The 22054-nt window shown below is 46.7% G+C and overlaps 1 protein-coding gene across 1 annotated transcript in view; it reads right to left on the bottom strand.

The window, feature by feature from the left end:
* wdhd1 (WD repeat and HMG-box DNA binding protein 1) overlaps positions 1-20341 on the bottom strand; it is a 21627-nt gene extending 1286 nt beyond the window's left edge. The window contains exons 1-25 of the mRNA XM_056607581.1: positions 20262-20341; positions 19786-19875; positions 18992-19103; positions 18414-18565; positions 17107-17218; positions 16843-16893; positions 16638-16733; positions 16430-16522; positions 15774-15880; positions 14817-14958; positions 13877-14090; positions 13139-13323; positions 12452-12636; positions 11512-11753; positions 9771-9908; positions 8520-8676; positions 7896-8010; positions 7162-7293; positions 6412-6635; positions 5660-5796; positions 5491-5550; positions 4897-4928; positions 3514-3669; positions 3012-3154; positions 1986-2121 (exon numbers count right to left, since the gene is read on the bottom strand). Of these exons, the coding sequence (XP_056463556.1) occupies positions 1986-2121; positions 3012-3154; positions 3514-3669; positions 4897-4928; positions 5491-5550; positions 5660-5796; positions 6412-6635; positions 7162-7293; positions 7896-8010; positions 8520-8676; positions 9771-9908; positions 11512-11753; positions 12452-12636; positions 13139-13323; positions 13877-14090; positions 14817-14958; positions 15774-15880; positions 16430-16522; positions 16638-16733; positions 16843-16893; positions 17107-17218; positions 18414-18565; positions 18992-19103; positions 19786-19862 (3198 nt within the window). The 5' untranslated portion in view covers positions 19863-19875; positions 20262-20341. The remainder of the gene's footprint in view (positions 1-1985; positions 2122-3011; positions 3155-3513; positions 3670-4896; positions 4929-5490; positions 5551-5659; positions 5797-6411; positions 6636-7161; positions 7294-7895; positions 8011-8519; positions 8677-9770; positions 9909-11511; positions 11754-12451; positions 12637-13138; positions 13324-13876; positions 14091-14816; positions 14959-15773; positions 15881-16429; positions 16523-16637; positions 16734-16842; positions 16894-17106; positions 17219-18413; positions 18566-18991; positions 19104-19785; positions 19876-20261) is intronic.
* Between the last annotated feature and the right edge of the window lie 1713 nt (positions 20342-22054).

Raw genomic sequence — 22054 nt, 5'->3', positions numbered from 1 at the left:
GATTAAAAAAAAAAAGGGGGCAACTGCTGCAATTTAAAACCAGTGCCATCAGGTATACTGGAAAGGTAAACGACTGGTCCAGTGCCAACCTCGGTCTAGATCTGCTCAACGAAAACCTTAGAATTATAACAAAACTGAATCCGATATAAAAACATGCGCATACCAGACTAAAGTATTAATTCGTCGTCAAAAGTGTCACATGGGTGGAAAAGGCCACCTGGTTCTAGGTTTGATCTAAGTGTGCCCTCGCGCTACACAGACAAGACGCAGTTATACACAGCTGCGACCGCCTCTGACTCAGAATGGGTTGGTGAGCAGACTTGATATCGGTAGTGCTCACAGCGGTACGCAGATCAAGACGCATATCAACGTCAAAATAACTAAAGCGACGCACACAATGTGTCCATGTACAGAGGTAGGCATACCTTTAGCCACCCATGCTAAAGTTGACTAAGAAGAGGAATACAATTTTTGATTTTGATGCCGTAATTAGACAAATTAGGAAAAAAGCCCACCTATAAGGACACCAATTTGATGACAAAAGATGATTTTTTATTCCTCTTATTGGTCGACTTTAGCATGGGTGCTTAAAGTTATGCCTAACACTGTAAATACATGGCTTTAATTAGTTGATAATCAGGACACAGCTGCGCGGTTTAGGTACTGTGATGGCACACAAAAGACCACCCTAGCTTTGTCTACTGGGAGCCTTTTGAGGCATTTCGGATTATGGTACATTGTGACTGACATCCTTACACCCTATTGAGTGTTAAAAATGGGCCAGAATGACCTATCAGCCGTTCCACCGCAACGCATTCAGGAGTGGAGTAGGAGGGTTCTTCACAACTGGTGGACACACACACACACACACACACACACACACACACACACACACACACACACACACACACACACACACACACACACACACACACACACACACACACACACACACACACACACACACACACACACACACACACACACCTGTTTGAAGCCCCCCGGGTTACGGCGGGTCAAACGCATCATGATTATCCCGCTGCGTGTTTAGCGACACACTTATAGCTCCTCGCGGCATTAGCATAACATCAATACGCCGTGCCCCTGCTACCAACACAGGGGATGGGTTCCCCAGGCAACAGCCATCCCCTTAACAACCCCCCAGCCCCTCCCACACCCCCTTAACTCCCCTCCCACCTCCGGTACACAGCGCAGTCGTCCACTCTGTTGTGTGTTTCTGTCGCCCATCGCGTGCTGAGTGGCTGCAGCGTTGCAGAGGCACGGTTGGGGCTGAGCCAGGGGAGCGCGAGCCACTCGGACCGGACACTCAAGAGAAAACACTCTGGATGAATATTGAAGCCGTTTTTTCTATTCAGGACCCTGCAGCTGAAACTATCCTCCTGGTGTGGTCAGTGAAGTCATGACGATTGAACAGGATGTTTGATTAACCGCCATGGTACAGGAAGTCAGTGTATATCGTTGTCTTGTGACAACCAGGATCTCTGGATGGTCGTTTATTTTACTTGCCACTAAATCCCCAAATGAGCAACAATCTATGCAAGAGTGTATGGGGGTGAAAGGGCGGCAGTAGCTCAGAAGGTTGAGCGAGTTCACGTGTAACCGAAAGGTTGCTAGTTCGATCCCTGGCCTCCACCTAGCTGAATGTCGAGGTGTTCCCCGAGCGAGAACCCTAACTGACCCCAACTCCTCCGGACGAGCTGTTGACCCCGCTGTGTGTGAATGGTTGTCACCTGCTTTGGATAAAAGCGTCGGCTAAATGTAAATTAGATCATTATTAAAAAGGTCCCATGAAATGCCACCAGGTGGACACTGTGATGTCAAAAGGGGCAGTTTTCCATAACGGCTTGAAACGGCTAATCACACCACACCTGGTGGCATGTCATGGGACCTTCAAAGTAATTATTGATATTTTGCCATCACATTCTGGGATTCAATACGATTTCGTCCCAGTCCGAGTCCCGTACCAGTCGGTCTTCTGCCGAGAGGCTCCTGAAGCTGCCCATGGCCGCCTTGATGACATCAGTCTCCTGGAGGTCCGGGCTGTCGGCCAAGATGCTCTTCCTGTTCTCCTCTAGCCACAGCTGGAAGCCCGTCCTCGGTCTACACACAGACACACACACACACACACACACACACACACACACACACACACACACACACACACACACACACACACACACACACACACACACACACACACACAGAGACACACACAGACAGACAGACAGACAGACAGAGAGAGACAGAGAGAGACAGAGAGAGACAGAGACAGACACACACACACACACACACACACACACACACACAGACAGACAGACAGACACACACAAACAGACACACACACACACACACACACAGACACACACACACACAAACAGACAGACACATACAGACAGACACACACAAACAGACAGATACAAACAGACACACACACAAACAGACAGACACATACACACACACATACAAAAAAACAGACAGACACACACACACACAAACACACATGATAAGTACTTTGAACCAAAGGTTAAACAGGTAATGCAGAGTGTTTCGTGCAGGTGGGTTTGAGGTCGCGGTCATCATGATGATTGGCATATGACATTGCCTGGCACCAATTCAAACCAATCACAAACCTTGATTACCACAACTGCTGTTTCGCTATAAAAAGGTGCTTGATTATAGTCAGGGGTGCACATAACTGTTACGCAAGTACGTATGCGCGCCCATAATCAGGGATGCATAAAGCTGCTGCAGTTCGATGTAAAAAAAAAAAAGTGTAACTCACAAAAAAAGCTATGTGCACCCCTGATTAAAGTGCTTGCTTGACATACACGCAGATTGCCAAGAGTGAAGTTTCGACGATTCATAAAAAGCAAATTAATAATTGGAAATGACTTATCATCTGAAGCTAAAAATAGCTGTTAAACCAAGAGCTGCTCTGTTATACTGTGACACCATCGTTTTCATCAGTCACACAGACTGCTAGCTCTCACTTTTTATTCTCAGAGTCCTCAACTGGCGAGTCTGGGGGAGGGACTTCTGGTTGCTTCAGCCTATCAGCAGCTGGCTCCTGATTCACTTGAGCCTTCTTATTGGCTGCTTTGGAGGTGGCCATTTGTAACAGAGTAGACTGCATCTGGAAGATAAAGGAGAGCAACAACAGGGGTCACTACACACAAACCTGAAAATGCGGTCATTAAAAAGGGAGTGAAATAAAAAAAAGCTGACAACAGGCCTAGTGTATTATTCTATAGGGACAGCTGCAGTCAATGATGGGGTAAATGTTGATTTACTGACAACAACACTCAATGTATTTTACATTGAGCAGATGCCTTTGTCAGAAGAAACAATATATCACGGTCGGTACAGTAAAGATATTAACAGCAACACGTGCCGAGCACTAACAATCTCTAGGTTAACCCACTCCTGTGTACAACGAAGACAGCTAGGATAAGATGCTAAGTACTGTTGCCAGGGTCTTTGAATGAAGGGCACCTTGATCTTTGGTTTGGGGGCCAGGGGCTTCAGAACGGGGCCCTTGCTCTGTTTCCCCGAGGGCCCCCCCAGAGGCGCCGGTCTCCTCACGGAGGTCATGCTGTCCAGGACGTTGGAGACCCTGGACTGGGAGGGAGACTTCCCTGAGCCCTGGACCTGTGTTCACGTACGCACGCACACGCACACGCACACGCACACAGACACACACACACACACACAATTACTGCACCTTTTCAGAAGAGTGTTTGTTCAAATGTGTTAGAACAAAAAGTGGGCTAGATGGCTTCTCCGGCTTCAAGTCCTGCTTTCAGAATTTGAGGTTCAGAACAGTAGTTCACAAAATATTTACGAATTATTATCTGTAATTTATTTGATTTATTCCAAATTTTGGTTGTGATGATGTGATTTAACCGTTCCATCTATTGATAAATGTGTTTTACAAGTGCGTTACGAGTGGCGGGGCGTGCACTAATTTACCATAAACATGCCTGAATTAATGGGAGCAGGCCTAGCTTAATTACATATCAGTCACTCATTTAGAAATGTAGAAATCACGGAAGTAACTCGCCAGGCTCTCTTAGTTCGCAATAACTGACTTCACACTGCTCACTCGCATCGTCCAGCGGGTGGGGCAAAGCGGGTGCAAACTGTTCCCACCTGCAGGCTTACGGAAAGAGTCAAACCAGGCCAGTCTTTTTGGCAACTGTCTGATTTTACTGATCATCTCTTTGACTGTCTTCATCGCATCTCGGCATATGTTAACCGTTGAAACTGCGTCTTGAAAGGCATGTTGTGGGCATTACAATGCACGTACGTTGCCTCTTCTTGTATGTCCTTGACACGCGGTTGTAAGCCCGACCTGCTCCCTGACATATTCGACGTGTCAATCATCTGGCACTCTGCCTACCATTGGTATGTCACGAATGTTGCCAGCGATGCTTTAGAACGATTGGTGGGGGAGGTGGAGGGGAGGGGAGGTGGCGGGGTGCTATCGAAGCGCAGCACAGCTTTTTATTGCGCAGTTCAGCGTTCAATTGCGCTTGGTTTATTTACTTCGGTTCACCTTGTTTCAATATTGAGGGTTTTTTGCACCCCCAACCTTATCTTTGGGGGTGCAAGAAAACTTGTGCCCCCCCAGAGATGGCACCAGTGGTAATATACACTGTAATATACACAGTAATATACACCGTAATATATAATATACATCGTGATATACATCGTATGATACATAGTAATATATAATATACATACTTATATACGTAGTGATATACATTGTACATTATGTAGCTTCCAACTTGTAATGTTGGGCATTCTGGACACATTTTCCTTCTTAAGAGTATTCCATTTATCCATAATTATCCATCAAAGTGCCATTTCTCTTACCTTAAAGGGATTTACACGTCCTTCTTTACTCACTACGAAAGAAACAGAGAGTCAACATTAGCTCAGTGTATTCATTGACGTGCGTATTTACATAGGCATGCGATACCGTGGAAGAAATGATAGAACTTAGTAGGCCGTGTCTGGTACTAATATAACCCCCACAGTCCTACTGCCTGACCCAGGGCCGTCCCTCAACATCTAGCCATGTTTACCTAACGTATCGGCCTACCTAACATACATGTTACCTTACATATCAGCTTACGTTAAACCCATCTGTGGATACAACGTACATAGTGTTGAGCAATCCTCCCTTCCTTTTTGTGCTTTGAAGCCTCACAGGGTTTATCTTCCGCGTCTTTCAAATCTTCCCATGATCATGCTGTTCCAATAAAAAATCGACTCCATGCTTGTCCAGAGGCTCAAGCGTAGTTTTCTTCCACTGATATTGAGATGGTGCGCGGCCAGCTGTGACACCAGTTTACCAGCTCAGCGTCGGTTTCAGATTCGAGTGCTTCACAGGGGCCAGCCTGCCCTGCGTTGAACGGCTGAATACACTGTCCGGCATCAAGGCCAGAGACATTGCCGTTTACTCACTTGGCTTCGGAGACGGCTTCTCCGGGGAAGCTGCTGCTCCTCTAGCGAACGGGTTCAGGCCTACGTCGAGGACGGAGAACACAAACACGACACCACTAATCAATAAAAAAACATTTCAATCCCGGCTGTCCTACGATCAAGAGAGAGGGGAATCAACGGCGAGACTCACGTTTTCGGCTTTCGCCGTCTGCCTCAAGGGTCTCCGTCTCCTGAGAATCGTCCTCTCCCTCCTCTCTGGGCTCCTCTTCTCTGGCCTGATGAGGTCTGCTGCTCGAGTGGCCACCTGCGCTCTCCCTCTGACCGTACCTGTCCCCAGACACCCCGAGTCAGAACACCGAGCAATCCGGACCCCACTCAACCCAGTTCTCCCGAGGTCTGATCGTGTCCATCGGACCCTTTGGAACAGGGCCTGGTTAATGACGAGGGTCATTAACGATGTGCTGAAGACACTTGTTATTAATCAGGCTGCCTGCTATGTGCTTAGGATTAACCATTATATCAGCTCTGTATCAACAAGGCATTCAAGTTCCTGTTAAAACATTAATTTATTCAGGTCTACACTTTCCCTTATTGTATGGTGTATGGCCTTGCACTAAAAATAGTACTTAGTATCGTATCCTAGCTAGCTGTGTTTTATACATGGAATCGGTTAACCTAGCGATTGTTTTTCGGTTTTTTGAACATCCTTAATGCACCGACAGTGGAATATTGTCGTTTCTCTTTCTTCTGACGAATGTACTTATTGTTAGTCGCGTCTGCTAAACGCGTCTGCTAAACGCCCTAAATGTAAATGTAAATGTAAATGTTGGCCACCTGCTGCTGTTTCAGTAAAAAGGCATCTGGAACCAAAGAAAATACACAGACTGTGATCCCGTCCTGCTTGGTACATCCCCTGCCCCCCTGCCCCTCCGAGAGTCTCACCTGCTCCTGGGGGTGTGGTGCTCCTCCTCCTGCACCTCTTCCTCCTCCTGCTCCTGCTCCTCCTGCAGCTGGTTGGCCTTCTCCATGGCCAGCTCGTTGAGCCGCTGGGCCAGGTTCATGCGGCGGGAGCGCGAGGCGTAGCGGACGGCCAGCGTCACCACGCTCTGGGTCATCAGCTCGGCCAGCTCCATGCAGCGGAACTCCCTCTCCAGCTTACAGGACAGCTGGAGGAGGCCAGCGGTCAACCAGCAGGACAGGGGACAAAGGGTAGGGTTAGAGCATTTGTTACTCAAAGTGCGGCCCGCGGGCCAATGGCGGCCCGCAATGACATACAGATGTAAATAAAAAAAAAGATGTCAAAACTTTTGAGAACCCCTGGGTTCTCAAAAGTGGTCATCTACATTCACATTTAGGGTATGTAGCAGACGCTTTTATTTGTTTTTTTTGTTTTTTTACCAAAAGCGACTCACAATAAGTCCATTTGTCAGAAGAAAGAGAAACAATATATCGCTGTCGGTACAGTAAGGATGTTCCTAGAACCAAGTGCCAAGCACTAACATTCGTAGTTTAACCCATTCCCCGTACAGTATACAACAAAGATAGCTAGGATAAGAAGCGACACAAAGCTAAGTACAATTTTTAACAGTCAGCCCTGAACACTTCTTTGTTGATGTTAGCATGCAGAGAAGGACGGATGCCAATAGGTTATAGCTGATCGAGAAGGCGTTACTTTTGCCTGGGTCTACTCACAGCGAACATCTTCATGAGGAGCTCCTGCTGCTCCTTCTGGTTCTGGTTCTGCCCCTCGTCGTCGATCTCGTAGCCGCTGCTGGACAGGAAGCTGTAGTGGTTCTGGAGCAGCGTGGAGCGCCAGTACTGCTCCTGGGGGAGGGGCAAGGGGCCACGGCACACGCTGGTTCAGGGGCTGCGCGTTGTATTCTCATTAATAGTAATAAATTGTTTTTTTACAGCGCTTTTCTTGGTACTCAAAGACGCTTTGCAAAAAGGGATACGTACAGACAGTACAGACACTCAAACAAAAGGCAAATAAACAACACTACAACAATAGACAACACATTAAGAGCGAGAGAGAGTATTAATGACCAGTGATTAAGGGGCTGATATTTTGAGAGGGGGGCCATCCACCACAGATGCTAAAAGGATACTTTGGATTAGCTAAATTAACTAATCATTGGACATCCTCAGAAAAAAATTACTATCGAGTACTATGTACTATTTTGTTGGAAAATCTAAATAAATGTGATTTTGGGGGGATTTGTGCTTCAGCAAAAAAAAAGGCATGTGCAACATCAAAGCTGTAACCAAATGTCTGAAAAACCTTTCTTAGCACCACTACCAAAATGTTCTAGTGCTTGAAGCTCCTAGCTCCTCCTAGGAGGCGGTCACAGTGGAACACATTCTGAACGCAGGTCGTTTCATCGCTGGAACTAACGGGCTCCATTCGCATGCCGGGACGGCCATACCTCCATCTGGCCCTTCTCGGTGGTGGTCTGACACAGGGGCAGCTTGAAGGGCAGGATGGCCACAGCGGGCCTTGGCAGGGTGGGGGGGTACCTGGAGCCTTTACAGGGAATGCACCTGGGGGGAGAGGGGGTGCTCGTTAGGAGGTGACTCGACACAACAGTAAACTCTGATGTCAGAGTTGGCCGAGTAGGTCGCGTGTTGGAATTCGAAACGACCGTTCGTCGCTAATTAGTGAGATGAACTTGACCGCTCCGAAGAAAAACACCATCACTCTGAATCCTACTCTTTCATCAAAAGTATAAAAAGACCGTTATACTGATGGAGCAATGCAGGAATTTGAGAGAAAAAACGTGTTTAAGTGTCCATAATTCCACGACGAACAATATATTACCCATATAGAAATGTACAACTACAGCAGTTTATCAGGTAAGACACCTGCTAAAAGAGAAAGGCACAAAACGCCACACGTCTGATTTATAAAAACACTTTGCCGGCCCTTCCAGCTGCTCTGTGATTCATCATAACTGAGGGGGGGGGGGGGGGCAGGGAGGGGACATGGAAGGGGTAAACTATGGTCAGGGGGTGAGGCTGAGGGTAAGGACCGGCGTGGGGCAGGGCCCTACCTGAGCTGCTGGGGGTTCTCGTGCACCGCGACCACCCAGAAGTGGTCCGACTTGCCCTTGCAGGTCTCCCTGGTGTTGCACACCGGCGTCCACGTGTTGCCTAGGGAACGGTTTAGCATGCGCACCACGCCCTCCGAGTCCACGTAGCACGGCGTCCCTGGAGACCAGAGAATGATATTCGTGTTGAAATCATGCTTTAAAGAACAGGGCTGCAGCGCGCCTTGAATCGCAACAAGGCGCACGACTACAGAGTTGGTGAGTGATTGCAAAAGGCTGCATTAACGTGTGGAATGGCAATGCTTAGCATTTTACACGGGATACTAATAATTATAATATCATATAATATATGCATGCTTTACTGGAATTCCAGTTTGAGAAGCTGGTTTAAAATGGCCTGAGGCTTGAATCTACAGCAAGGTATTCAGTGTTTCACATTTACATTTAGGGCATTTAGCAGACGGTTATATCCAAAGCGACATGCAGCCTTTCATACACACATTCAGGGTTAGGCGTCTTGCTCAGGGACAAAAGCTAGGAGGAGCCGGTGATCAAACTAGCAACTGTCCGACGACGTCGACCCACTCTACCTCCTGACCTACTGCCGCCCTCGTTTTGAATTGTGTTTTGTATTAAACACCCCGTAGACCCAACACCGTTAAAGAGGACGTATTGTACTACTTTTCTGGTCTTAATTTCTTATTAATGACTCCTATAGCGCAACCTGACACGAATCACAGCACAAAAAACGATGTAGATTTTCGGGAAACTCTTCCTCTCATCTGGGCGCTTTCAGCATTCTCTGTCAACGCTCGGTTTCGTCCTTCTCCGCCCCCTCGCCCCCCTCCTGCCAACCCAACTCCGTTGTGATTGGTTACCTTCCTGGAAGCGCACGCGCGAGCAGATTTGACCAGGCATATGGGGTTGTGGCAGGAGTGCCACGCCCCCCAGATTTACATCTATCTCAAGGGAGGTAGATGATTTCCCGGAAATCGCAAGTGAATCGCAAACGTTGTCCCGAGTGTTTAGCGCTCTGCACAGCCACCCCAGACTGTCAGCAGGGAATACGTCGAAATGCATGTACGTCATTATTTGACACTTTAGTATGGTTAAACATGACTATCAATCATTATAACAACGTTTATAGGTCATAAAAGTCGAAAAAGCATAATAGGTCCCCTTTAAAGGCTGGCTGTACATCGTCCCGTCCTGTGGAGCTCCCCTCCAGAGAGCCCCACACTGGGGTGCACTCACCCTCGGCTGTGAAGCCCAGCCAGGCCAGGTGGGCCTTGCAGGAGAGGGGCAGAGGCTCTCCATGGATCACCTGCCTCTTGCGTCGGCCCAGCTGCAGCAGCTGGACCCCCAGGGCCTGGTCCCCGTCGAAGCCCGTACCTGGACCAAGGACACAAGAGAGGGTTAAGAGCTTTAAACAGGGGGTTTGAATTAGGGCTGCTCGATTATGGGAAAAAATCATAATCACGATATTTTGGGTCAATATTGAAATCACGATTATTCAAACATTATTAGTTTGAAAACATGTTAACTTCGTAACAGGGAACTTTGAAATTTCTCCTTAAAAAAATACACAAAATGGTCAAAAGAATATGTTCCAATCTAAAATGATATACAGATATTTGTCCAGCTGTTCTGTCCTTTCTATAAATCATTAAAAAAAGAAAAAAATAATATAATAATAACAAAAGAAAAATATCTGAAATCTTGATTATGTTACATTTCTGATCGTTTGACGCTAAAATCGTAATCGCGATCAAAATTCGATTAATCGCCCAGCCCTAGTTTGAATAGAGCTCCAGAGGTAGAGCATCACAATGGCTGTTCTGGGGGAGGGCCAGTGGCCCCGAAAGAAGAAGATAGATAGCAAGACAGCAATGAAGAACAATAAGCCAAGGGTCAAATGTGTTACTACTACCCTATTCACTACTTTAGATGATTTATATCTGTAAACTAGGAGGCTGGTGAATAATCCATAAGTGTAGTAAATCAGTGCACTTTTAGACACGAGTGAATGAGTGAGACGGGGCTGCAACAATTAGGGTAGTCGATCAATCAATTGGATCAAATCTATGATAATCGATTAATAATTAATGTCATCCATCAAATAAAACAACATTTGCTGCTCCAAAATTTGCAGTTCATGAATCATAGAAGAAATAGTTTCGAATTCCTTGTCTGTGTCAGATTCAGAGCTTATCATGATCTTCCATTATTCATGTTAAAGACTTAACGATTAATCAAAAGAATAACCGTTTGATTAAAGGTTGTATCAGCGATGTTGGGGGACTTCACTTCTAAACAGAGCGAGATCCCAAACAAACAGAGCCAGCTCGTCCCTCACTTCCGTGTTTCGTGCATCCAGTAAAAACGATCATGAACGCAGCGCAAAAACCAACAGTTGGTGGGAAGACTATTATGTATTTTGAGTGGTTGCCAGTACAATTTGTGTTTGTGTGCGATCTCGGAGCATAGGCTGCCTACAGAGACACAGTGTTTTGACGGCCTGCTTAGGCCTAAAAAAAAAAAAAAAGTGGTTCCTGTTGGTTGTCAGTTGAGGTCATGGGTAGGTAGGGAATTTATTATATATTTTTATTTTATTTTTTCCAGCGGCAGCGAATGATAGGTAGGTTGTATTTAAAAGCGAGAAAATCCGCTCATCCTTGTATAGAATGAAGAGGTGCTGTACCAAAACGTAATTATAGTTTGCATAAAAAAAAAAAGAATCGTTATTTTTCTTTTTTTTTTTTCTTTAAAGCTCATAAAATAATTTGGGTCGCACATAAATTGACAGGGTCGGTCGGAAACCGGAACAGAACAAAAACATTTTTTAGGCCTAATTGAGCGGGCAGCCAGCGGATCGTGAGGAAAGACCAGATGAATGTGATCACTTATGTTTCGGGCCAAGCAACGCTGATGCAACCTCTAATGGTCTTTGGGACTGGTTTTCTACGTTCCTGGGGCGGTGCAGACGTCGACCTACCGCGGTGGTACACGACCAGCAGCTGCTCCCCGTGCGCCGCCATGCTGACCACGTGGCCGGGCAGGCTGAAGATCTCCTTCTGCACGCCGCCCACGGTGAAGAGGCGGAGCGTGCGGGCGCTGGTGGCGGCAGCGGCCCAGCCCTGGCCCAGGACCAGCGCCCGCACGTCCTCCCCCGCGGGCAGGTCCACGATCCACTCCTTGTTGGCGTCCCACGACGAGAAGTGCAGGCACTGGAGCTTACTGCGGACGACCACAACATCATCATCATCAACAACAACAACAACAACGACCACATTAACAACAACATAGTAAGAGGTCAGGGTTTCAGTACGATGTTTAGCAGACACTTTTATCCAGAGCGACTTACAATAAGTATATTTGTCAGAAGAAAGAGAAACACCAATATAATCGCTGTCGGTACAGTAAGGGTGTTCATAGAAACTAGTGCCAAGCAATAACAATCACTAGGTTAACCCATTCTCCGTATACAACAACGATAGCTAGGATAAGATGCTACACAATACTGAGGACTATTTTGCCAGGACGTACAACGTACATTAAGTGCCAGGACGTATCAGACAATAAGTGTGTAGGAGGGGCATTAAGGGAGGACAAGGGGCAGTGGGGGGGGTAAGAAGAAAGGCTATGCAGAGTCCAGGTGAACTCTGAGCAAGTGAGTCTTGAGTCTCTTGCGGAAGCTGGTGCGCGACTGCGGTCCTGACATCGGCATATTTATCGGAATATGTACAAAAAAAGGGAAGGGGGGGAGGGGGGAAGGGTTTCCCAAGGCCTTTTTCTTCATTATTTTATAAAACACAATTACTACAGCGTTTTATTCACTTCAGACACGAGGAAGAAACGAAGAGAAATTAAACAAAATGGCGGTGTCGGCGGCGGGGGGGGGGGGGGGGGGGGGGGGGGGGGGGGTTTGACGGTACCTGGCGAGCTCGTCGGTGGCGGGGCAGGCCAGCAGCACGGCCTCCTGGGAGAGGTCGGCCAGCGTGTGGCCCAGCGCGTTGGTGAGGTGCATGGCGTGGTGGACCGCCGTGTCGTGGAACTCCACGTCCACCGCGTTGTCCTGGTCGTCGTTGTAGCCGCGCACCACGCCCACCGAGTTCCACGTCTGCCACGGGGGGACGGAGAGAGGGAGGGAACCCGGGGGGGATCGGACGTGTAGGTAGGAGACGGGTAAGGGACTCTCTACTTCATTCATATCTTTACATTTACATTCAGGGCGTTTAGCAGACGCTTCTATAAAAAGCGACTTACAATAAGTACATTCGTCAGACGAAAGACACACAACAATATATCGCTGTCGGTACGGTAAGGATGTTCATAGAACCAATCAGTGCCAAGGACTAACAATCACTAGGTTATCCCATTCCCCGTACACAACAAAGATAGCTAGGATAAGACCCTGCCAAGTATTATTTTTATACATACAATAAGTTCGTACATTAAGCGCCAGATAGTATTTGAAGATACAATTGTGTGACGCGTTTTCTTTGATGGCACATAAACATAAAGGTACCTCAGAGAAGGCCAAGGACACAAATCAAAACCCGGGTGTGCTTAAAAACCTCCTCCTAAGACGTCCAGACCGCGTGCGCTCGTTGTCCTCCTACCATGAAGCGGTGAGTGAGATGGGCGGGGGTGGAGCCGGGCTGGAAGGGCTTCTGGGGCGGGGTGGGCAGCGGCCCCTCGTACGTGGGGCGCAGGGGCAGCGAGGGGCCAGTAGGGGGCGCTACGGTGCTGCCAGCGTCGTCGTCATCGCCGTACTTCCCCTGTCCGAGCGCCAGCGAGACGGTGTCTGCGGAGGTCACAGAGGGAGGGTAACGGCCGAGTTCCTAATCACACATTATTTTCTTTTTACTTTTGGTAAGGACTGCAGCTACTGCAGCATGCAGACGATTGGGCACACTACAGGTGATTTCACTGATTAGCACACCTGGAGTGCCATCCATCGACTGACGCAGGCTCAATCGATGCCACGCATCTTGTGACGAGGATTGTTCGGCAGAATAGCGACCGGATGTCGTATAACATCCTGGTATTTTAGGAATTCTGCCTTTTCCGTACCATGTAATGGGACATACCAAATCTTTTTCTGGCATGCTAAACAGTACGGAGGTATGTTGGATTAGGGCCACATGTGATTTACTTTTTTGGAGTTCTGACTTTAAACTCAGAAAATCTGAGATTAGAATCAGAATTCTGAAATTACCAAAAAAATATTCACACGTGCCCCTAATCCTCTTCTGTAAGTATGGGTAATGGAATGCAGAGTAAATCTGGCTTCCTTTAAGTCTCCAGGTTCGTCTAGAAGGAAGTCTTCTGACTTTGTGCCGGTTTATCAAACGTACCGAGCGAGTTTTCATCGTCCAGAAAGGAGCCCCGGTTCTTCACCCGTCCCGTGGCGGGCATGAGGTCGTCGTCGTCGTCGTCGTCGTCGTCGTCGCCCCCGGCAACGGGACGTTTGGCAGGCGAGTGGGTGTCACTCAGTCCTTCGTCCATCGCACGGTCGTCGTCTTCGTCGAACAGGTCGTCGTAGTCATTGGCCGCTTTGACCGCAGGGGCCTGAGCAACACCCAGAGAGAAAGACAGGCGTCAGCCGTTACCGCGACAACGCAACACCCAGAGAGAAAGACAGGCGTCAGCCGTTACCGCGACAACGCAACATCCAGAGAGACGCACGCGTCAGGCATCGGACATGACATTGGTGTGTCTTATGTGTCTCAATTAGAGATAAGATACCATATAGCATCAGCTCATAACCATTAATTGTTCTTCTAAAAATGTATAATAATTACGATAAATATCATAATATGCTTATGATTTCAAAATATTCTAAACAGTGGGCCATGACATCACCAAAACTATCTTTCCTTTACCACCAACATTTCAAAACTCATATCTTCTCATTTTTTCTCGTCTCATCACCAACTATCACGATATATAGGATATGCTACACGTGAATCTCCTAAATTGGCGCAATTTGATTGGTTCGCTATCTCGGGACATTGGGCAATATCCCATGATTGAGATCTCAAACTCGGGATATTGCGCGACGGTCGTCTCGTCACGCTAATAAAAACAAATAAATGCCTGCAAAAAGTGTCATCTTGTTTGTTTTGGGAGTGTTCACGTGTACTATATACTAAAACAACAGCCAATAGGGAACAAGGCGATTCCCCACTACTCACGGATCCCGAGGTGAATAATTGTTAAATATTGCATTCGGCCCTGCCCCTACAGGCTCAGCCCTGAGCGGGGGTCCCTAGCGGGGGTCCCAGACCAGCCTACCTTGGGGGTCTTGGTGGCGGAGGAGGCGGTGGGGAGGTCGTCCAGGAGGCCCAGGGAGCCCTGGGTGTCGGTGTACGCCATCTGGCGTCCTGAGGGGTGCCAGGCCAAGCCACACACCGTGTAGCCCTTCTCGTGCTTCTGCCTGCAACACACACACACACACACACACACACACACACACACACACACACACACACACACACACACACACACACACACACACACACACACACACACACACACACACACACACACACACACTTACATCTAGCAGACGGACTCACAGCGATTCGTACACAAATTCATACCACGACGGCGGACAACGCAGGGCGACAACCAGTTCGTCAGGAGCAGTTAGGGTTAGACGTCTGGCACAGGGAGAGCTCGAACCGGGGAATTGGAATAGCAACTTCCTGTTACAAGTCAACCCGCTCTACCTCCTGAGCGGGTTGACACACTGACACACGTTAGTCAAATGAAGGTCCTTTTACATCAGCCACATAACGAATAAAGGACATGAAAAAGTGAGAAATACATACAACAGGAATCTCTTCAACCATCAATTACGGTGCAAATATGCAGCCTATTCCAATACGAAGCGCGTCGGTGATAAAGCCAGATGGATTCTAGTACAGCCCGAGATCACGTGCGTTTGTGCCGTACACTCATCTAAAGATCCTATGTATTTAGAGAATTTAATTATTATGTACTTTGATATTCAACCCGAGTGTAAAATAGTGTAGCGAAGGGTTAAAGTTCCTGCGGTGGGAACGCGGGATAGTACAGCGTAATCCACAACAGATGACGTTCATGTCCACGCATTCCAGGGAGCTTTCAGAACTGTTAAAACATGGAGCTGGTTGGTATGGCGCCCAGACGCCCCGTCCACCACCTTAGCTGTTAGACCGTCGTTACCATGGAGTCCCCCCCCCCCCCCCCCCCCCCCCCCCTCCTCACCTCTCCACACACAGCTTGCTCTCGGCGTTCCACACGGTCAGGAAGCCCCCCACGCTGCCCGCGGCCAGGAGCTGCCCACAGGGGGACCAGGCCACCACGTTGATGGGCTGGAGGGGGGGGGGGTCACAACGAGACAGAGTGTGAAAACCGCCGCTACTGAAGGGAGGTCTGGTCGCAGCGCATTGCATCATCATACTCATAATCGTTAGGGTGGTGGCGTAGTTGGCATCACGGGGGTCCAGAAAACGAAGAACAAAAAGCTCATTGACACTTTAAACAAAAAAATATCCAAAAAAACGTTATGAATAAAATACATTTATAAATAATAGTGTTAACGTAAGTTGTAAAGTATAAATAAAGGGGACATATTATACCACCAGGTGTGGGTGTGATTAGCCTTACAAGCAGTTTCGAAAATCTGCCCAATATGACATCACTAGTGGGCGTGTCCACCTAGATCTGTGCTGGATAGATGAGCAACGTTTACTTCAGTCCACTGGGTTGGCCGGTAGACTGATCTCTCCAGCACAGATCTAGGTGGACACGCCCACTTTCGATGTCATATTGGGCAGATTTTCGAAACGGCTTGTAAGGCTAATCACACTCACACTCACGCCCAATGTTTGGACATTTAGTAAAGCCTCCTTTGTCCTCACCTGTGTTATCATGTCATCAGAGAGGGTGCTCACGTGCTCCCAGGAATCTCTCTCGTACAAATGAACCTTCAGCCCCACGGGAACCGCGAGAAGCTACAAGCAAACGCAAACGCACACACACTTAATGAAGACCTGTCCATTTAGTACCGATATGATCCTCCACGGGCTAAACCCAGGTATGCTCTGGATCCAGCAGTGTGAGAATCACCTTGGCCGTCTTGGGTTGCCAGCCCAGTCTACACAGAGACTTGGCGGTGCTGACGTCGTTGGACTTCTGCAGCACGGGCCAACTGGTGACTTTGGTCTGCAGGTGAACAACGACAGGGAGGTTACATGGACGGCTGCAACCAGAATCCAGGAGCCTCGGTGGACAACCACATTTAAAGAGTCAAACTAAGACAAACCAAACGTACCTGTTCATCGATCTTCCAGATGACCACAGAGCCATCACAGCTAGCGGACGCCTGGGCCGACAGAAACAGGGTTAGACGCATTAAAGAAGACCGTGTACATCTGAAACTGTTTCGATTCATTAAATTGTAAAAAATACCACAAAATGAGGTTATGACGTTTGGCTGGAACAGAACATAGTGAAAGTAAACATTGTCAACTATTCAGGATGTCATGCATATGTTATATGTTATATATATGTTATTATAATGTATTCTGCGACCCACCAGGAACTCGTCTTTAGGGTCAAAGGTGACGCTGAGGACCGGGGCATCGTGACCCCGGAGCGTTTTCTGTTGGCTGCTGTCCGCCACCTCCACCACCTTGACCATGAAGTCACTGCACAGCAAGGGGAAAAGAGCTTAAAGTGAATGAACGCACCTGAAGTGCAGAGCAGCCACCCTGAGCAACGGCCTAATGCACAAACATCATCGGTGATGCGATGAGCAACACACAAATTGTCCAATCAATAAACAGGAATTACAGCATGAAACCGATTTCCCTTTTCTGCCACAATCCGGATCTCCAAAGGAGCCCCTTCAGATGCCTCGGTGTTCATTTGTTTTTCATAAAATCAATATCACCGTAAACATCATCTTTGTGAGAATGGCGGAGTCAAGCCAGCACCACGCCTCGTTCTTCCCTTCTCGTGATAAACCGCTTCAGAACAGATCGATAGCGCCCGGAAACGTTTACCGCCCATCAAGGTTAATAACAAACCAATCTTAATGTCGCTCGCTCTGCATCAGGGACGGAGAACACACCCCCTCTGTGTGATGTGTATATTTGGTAAAAAAAAAAAAAGCAAATGAATAAACTATACTCACAGCCTGCACTAGAGATACGTGCAGAGCATAGATAATATATATTAACTAAATATAAGCTACATCCCTAAAAAAAAGGGTGGTTTGTGTGCGTGTCTGGCTTGTAAAACACTGAAGCCCCCTCTGTCCTCAAAGGCTAAAAGCAGGTGTTGTCTGTTCTTTCGGTGAAGGCCTGCCTGTTCAAAGTGATCCAATTAAAGCAGGAAATGATTGAGACAGAATGACGTCTTCCCCGGTGTCTGCCACATGCACGCTATAAATACCGCGTTGAATCGCACGCTTTAGGGACTTCAATAACCCTACACCACGCAAGGCTTCTCAGACGCGGTGTGTACACCAAGTGGCGACAGGGATGACAACGTATACTACTATGGACAGTCTCAATGTACATGCAGTGGAGTCTGGACTCTAACCCTAACCCTAGTGGATGGGTAAACCCTAGTCTCACAAATAAGACTTTCGATTAGAATCTTAAAAAAGGGGTGATATATGCCACCAGGTGTGACTGTGATCAGCCATTACAAGCCGTTCCTGTGTTTTAGGGACATCACAAGTGGGATTGTCTTCCTAGATGTAGGATGGCAAGATATGCAACCTTCGCCACAGACCACTGGATAGGCTGGTAGACTGATCTATCCAGCATACATCTAGGTGGACACTCCCACTTGGGATGTCACCGTCTCTACGCCGACGGGATGTGCCGGGATCACCTGGAGCCGGCCGCGACCCGAGAGCCGGAGCGGTTGAAGGCCACGTGCGTGGCGTGGGTGGTGAAGCGCGTCAGGATGCCGTCTGGATCGCCCTCAGGGAAGGTGTGGATCTGGACTGTGTTGTTGGAGCCGGCCGTCACCAGCTTGCCCTTCTGTTGAACCAACGGGACAAAACAGTATCATTCCATCTGCAGCGGAGGACCGATAAGATAGATAGATAGATAGATGGATAGATGGATAGATGGATATAAACGTTATTAATCCTCCGCAAGAGCAATTCCTTTGTTACTGCAGCCCAATAGCAGCAGTGGGAAACACAGGATAAAATACAACACAATAAAAATACAAAGTGCTAACGAAAAACAAAAAATAGATGCTAAAGTTAATGCTTACGTCAGAACAAACAGGGCAAACAAAACAAAGAGTATAAATTCACAGTATATATATTTTTTTAATGCAATGTTAAAAAAGAAAAAATGTTAAGCAGGTCTTCATGAATGAATGAACGCGTTGTATTATTATCAGGGAACGGTCTAAACACAACAGTATATCATGGATCCTCAAACGAAGAGGCGTGCCTTGAGAGCCAGGGAGTAGGCCTTCTCCCCCACGTTGATGGACCGGGGGTCATCGTCGTCCAGGCTCTCCCAGATCCGCACGTCTCCGTCGCTTCCACAGGTCACGATGAACCTGAGGGAGATCAACCTCTCATGATTAGCACCCTACACGGCCTCGCATTTAAATTAACAAAACAGTACAAGCTACAGTGGTTTTTTATGTAATTTCTAAATCAGTGATGTATGTGATATCCAAAATAAATCGATCCCCAACCATTTACAATTACATTTAGGGCGTTTAGCAGATGCTTTAATCCAAAGTGATTTACAATTTACGCATACATTTTTCAGAAGAAAGGGAAACAACAATAAATCGCTGTCGGTACAGTAAGGATGTTCATAGAACCAATTGCCAAGCACTAACAATTGTTAGGTTAACCCATTCCCGTATACAACAGAGATAGCTAGGATAAGACCATATTGTAATAACCTAGCCTTAACCGTAACACACCCGCTCTATACATGCCTAAACCAAGCACTAGGATTGGCAGATCAGAGGGAAGTCCTCCTACAAGGTATTCTAGGGGCCAGCCCTGCTGTTGTTTACATGTAACATTCAGTGACTACGTCCCAAGGGCTATTTACAAGACATAAACTGGACTTAACTTAGGTTGTGCAACTCAATGAAAGTACTAGACACAGACTAATGAAAAGTAAACACATCCAAATAAGTGTATACTCTTCCTGCACGGCCGTGAGGGTTTTCACATGATTGTCTGACAGCAATCTCAATACAAAAGGTTTTTTTGACTTACTTTCCAGCGTCATCAAAGGTGACGTCTGTGTGTCCCTCGGAGTGGCCGTAGCGCATGGGCTTCCTCTCACACGGCATCTCACACTGATGGCTGTCAACACAAAGAGTCACACTGATGACAACTATGTCAACACAATGAGAGACACTCACAAGAAGAGCCATTGCATCGGGGAAGCTTGGGAGTACAATGATACACCAATAAATACACTTTTCCATAACAGTACGGATGCCAACTTGTTTCATTTTGCCAGCACCGAGATTTGGTTAAAGGGTGTATTGTACACATAGTACATTAAGGTGTGTATAACAGGCCTGAGAATACAAACTATATGAACCACACCACTGACAGTACGGGTTGTTTAAGCAGTCATTGTTGAGAAAGTGCGCTCGTAACACAGAACGTAAAACAACAAGTCACATTTGAAGCGATAAAAGCCATGAAACGTAACGCATGACAAAGTAAACGCGATATTTTACCTGAAGCAAACGAAGACTGAAACTCCCGCGCTGAGTTCAGAAACAAGGAAAGGCGCTTCGGAACTCCCGCCAGCTGCGTGATGACGTCATGACGTCATGACGTCTTGACTCAAACCACGCCTCGTTATGTTGATTCATGTTTTCCCCCCCCTGGTTAATAACCTATGACATTTGTTCCCGACTTTTATAGTTGAAAGCATTGGCGAAGCTAGACTTTTTTTTTTTTCATGCATGTGGTCCACAGAAGTCATACTTGCCTTAGCCCACCCTAGTCAAGTCAAGTCAAGTCACTTTTATTTATATAGCACATTTAAAAACAACAGGAGTTGACCCAAAGCGCTTTACATTTGCAGAAATCAGGGTTGGGCAGGACAGTTGTTGAAAGGGGCCCAGGGATACACATAAAGATCGTTTCGTCCTCAAATCTAATATTCTACCTTATTTTTTGCAATGAGAGAATGGATGCTGTACACTATAACGAACAGGCTCAAATACTGCGGTCAAGTGAGCCGCCATTCGTTCATCCGCGGTTAAACCAGCCGTCACACAAAATCTTCGTGCGCCTTTACTCTAAATAGCCTTTGGGTGGTATCTCGCAACGTTTTCAAAATAAAACCCTTCACCTACGTGTGTAGATATATAGAACACTAGCTGGCGGCGTCTAGAATGTCCGCACTTGCGGACATCTTGCCAGTCAGCTGCTCACCCATAACATTGTGTTGGTAGTGGTACTGTATGTACTTTATAAATAACCATAACTTGCTACATTTTCAACCGTTTTCCCAACGGTTTGGTTTCTTACAAACCTTATTAACGTGGTTATAATATTGTACCTATTTTAGAACATTTAATTTTTTTAGAATCGAACATAATTATTCATCAGTATCATGTAGGCTATGCAGTGCCGTAACTACATCTCTGACGTTTATAACAAAACAAACCGTTTGAAAATGTAGCAAGGTGGTTAAGGTTATTTAAAAAGTACATGTACCACTACCAAGTCAACACAGTGTTATGGGTGAACAGCTGACTGTGGCAAGTTGGCCGCCAGTGCGGACCTTCGACTCCATTGGCCAGCAGAATATGCATGTGTACGTTTTTCAAATGACATTTTCTCAAAATCTATAGAGTAAAATCAAATGGTTCCTTGTGGTCAAGTAGTCAGTACAACAGTTAGTATGTACATACCAGTCAGTGCCTGAACTTATGTGACATTCGGTCTATAGCCCCCTTCAAATTGCTGACATAATGCAAATTTGCAAAGGCAAGAATATGCATGCGTACGTTTTTCAAATGACATTTTCTCCAAATCTATACAGTAAAATCAAATGGTTCCTTGTGGTCAAGTAGTCAGTACAACAGTTAGTATGTACATATCAGTCAGTGCCTGAACTTATGTGACATTTCGGTCTATAGCCCACTTCAAATTGCTGACATAATGCAAATTTGCAAAGGCGAGAATATGCATGTGTACGTTTTTCAAATGACATTTTCTCCAAATCTATACAGTAAAATCAAATGGTTCCTTGTGGTCAAGTAGTCAGTACAACAGTTATTATGTACATATCAGTCAGTGCCTGAACTTATGTGACATTCGGTCTATAGCCCACTTCAAATGCTGACATAATGCAAATTTGCAAAGGCGAGAATATGCATGTGTAAGTTTTTCAAACGACATTTTCTCTAAATCTATACTGTAAAATCACATGGTTCCTTGTGTACAAGTAGTGGATACAACAGTTAGTATGTTCATATCAGTGAGTGCCTGAACTTATGTGAAGTTCGGTCTATAG

Source organism: Gadus chalcogrammus, chromosome 14 (genome assembly GCF_026213295.1).
Source record: "Gadus chalcogrammus isolate NIFS_2021 chromosome 14, NIFS_Gcha_1.0, whole genome shotgun sequence".
Taxonomy (NCBI): Eukaryota; Metazoa; Chordata; class Actinopteri; order Gadiformes; family Gadidae; genus Gadus; species Gadus chalcogrammus.
Note: the sequence above shows the minus strand (reverse complement) of the source record. Positions and strands in the feature narration are given on the sequence as shown.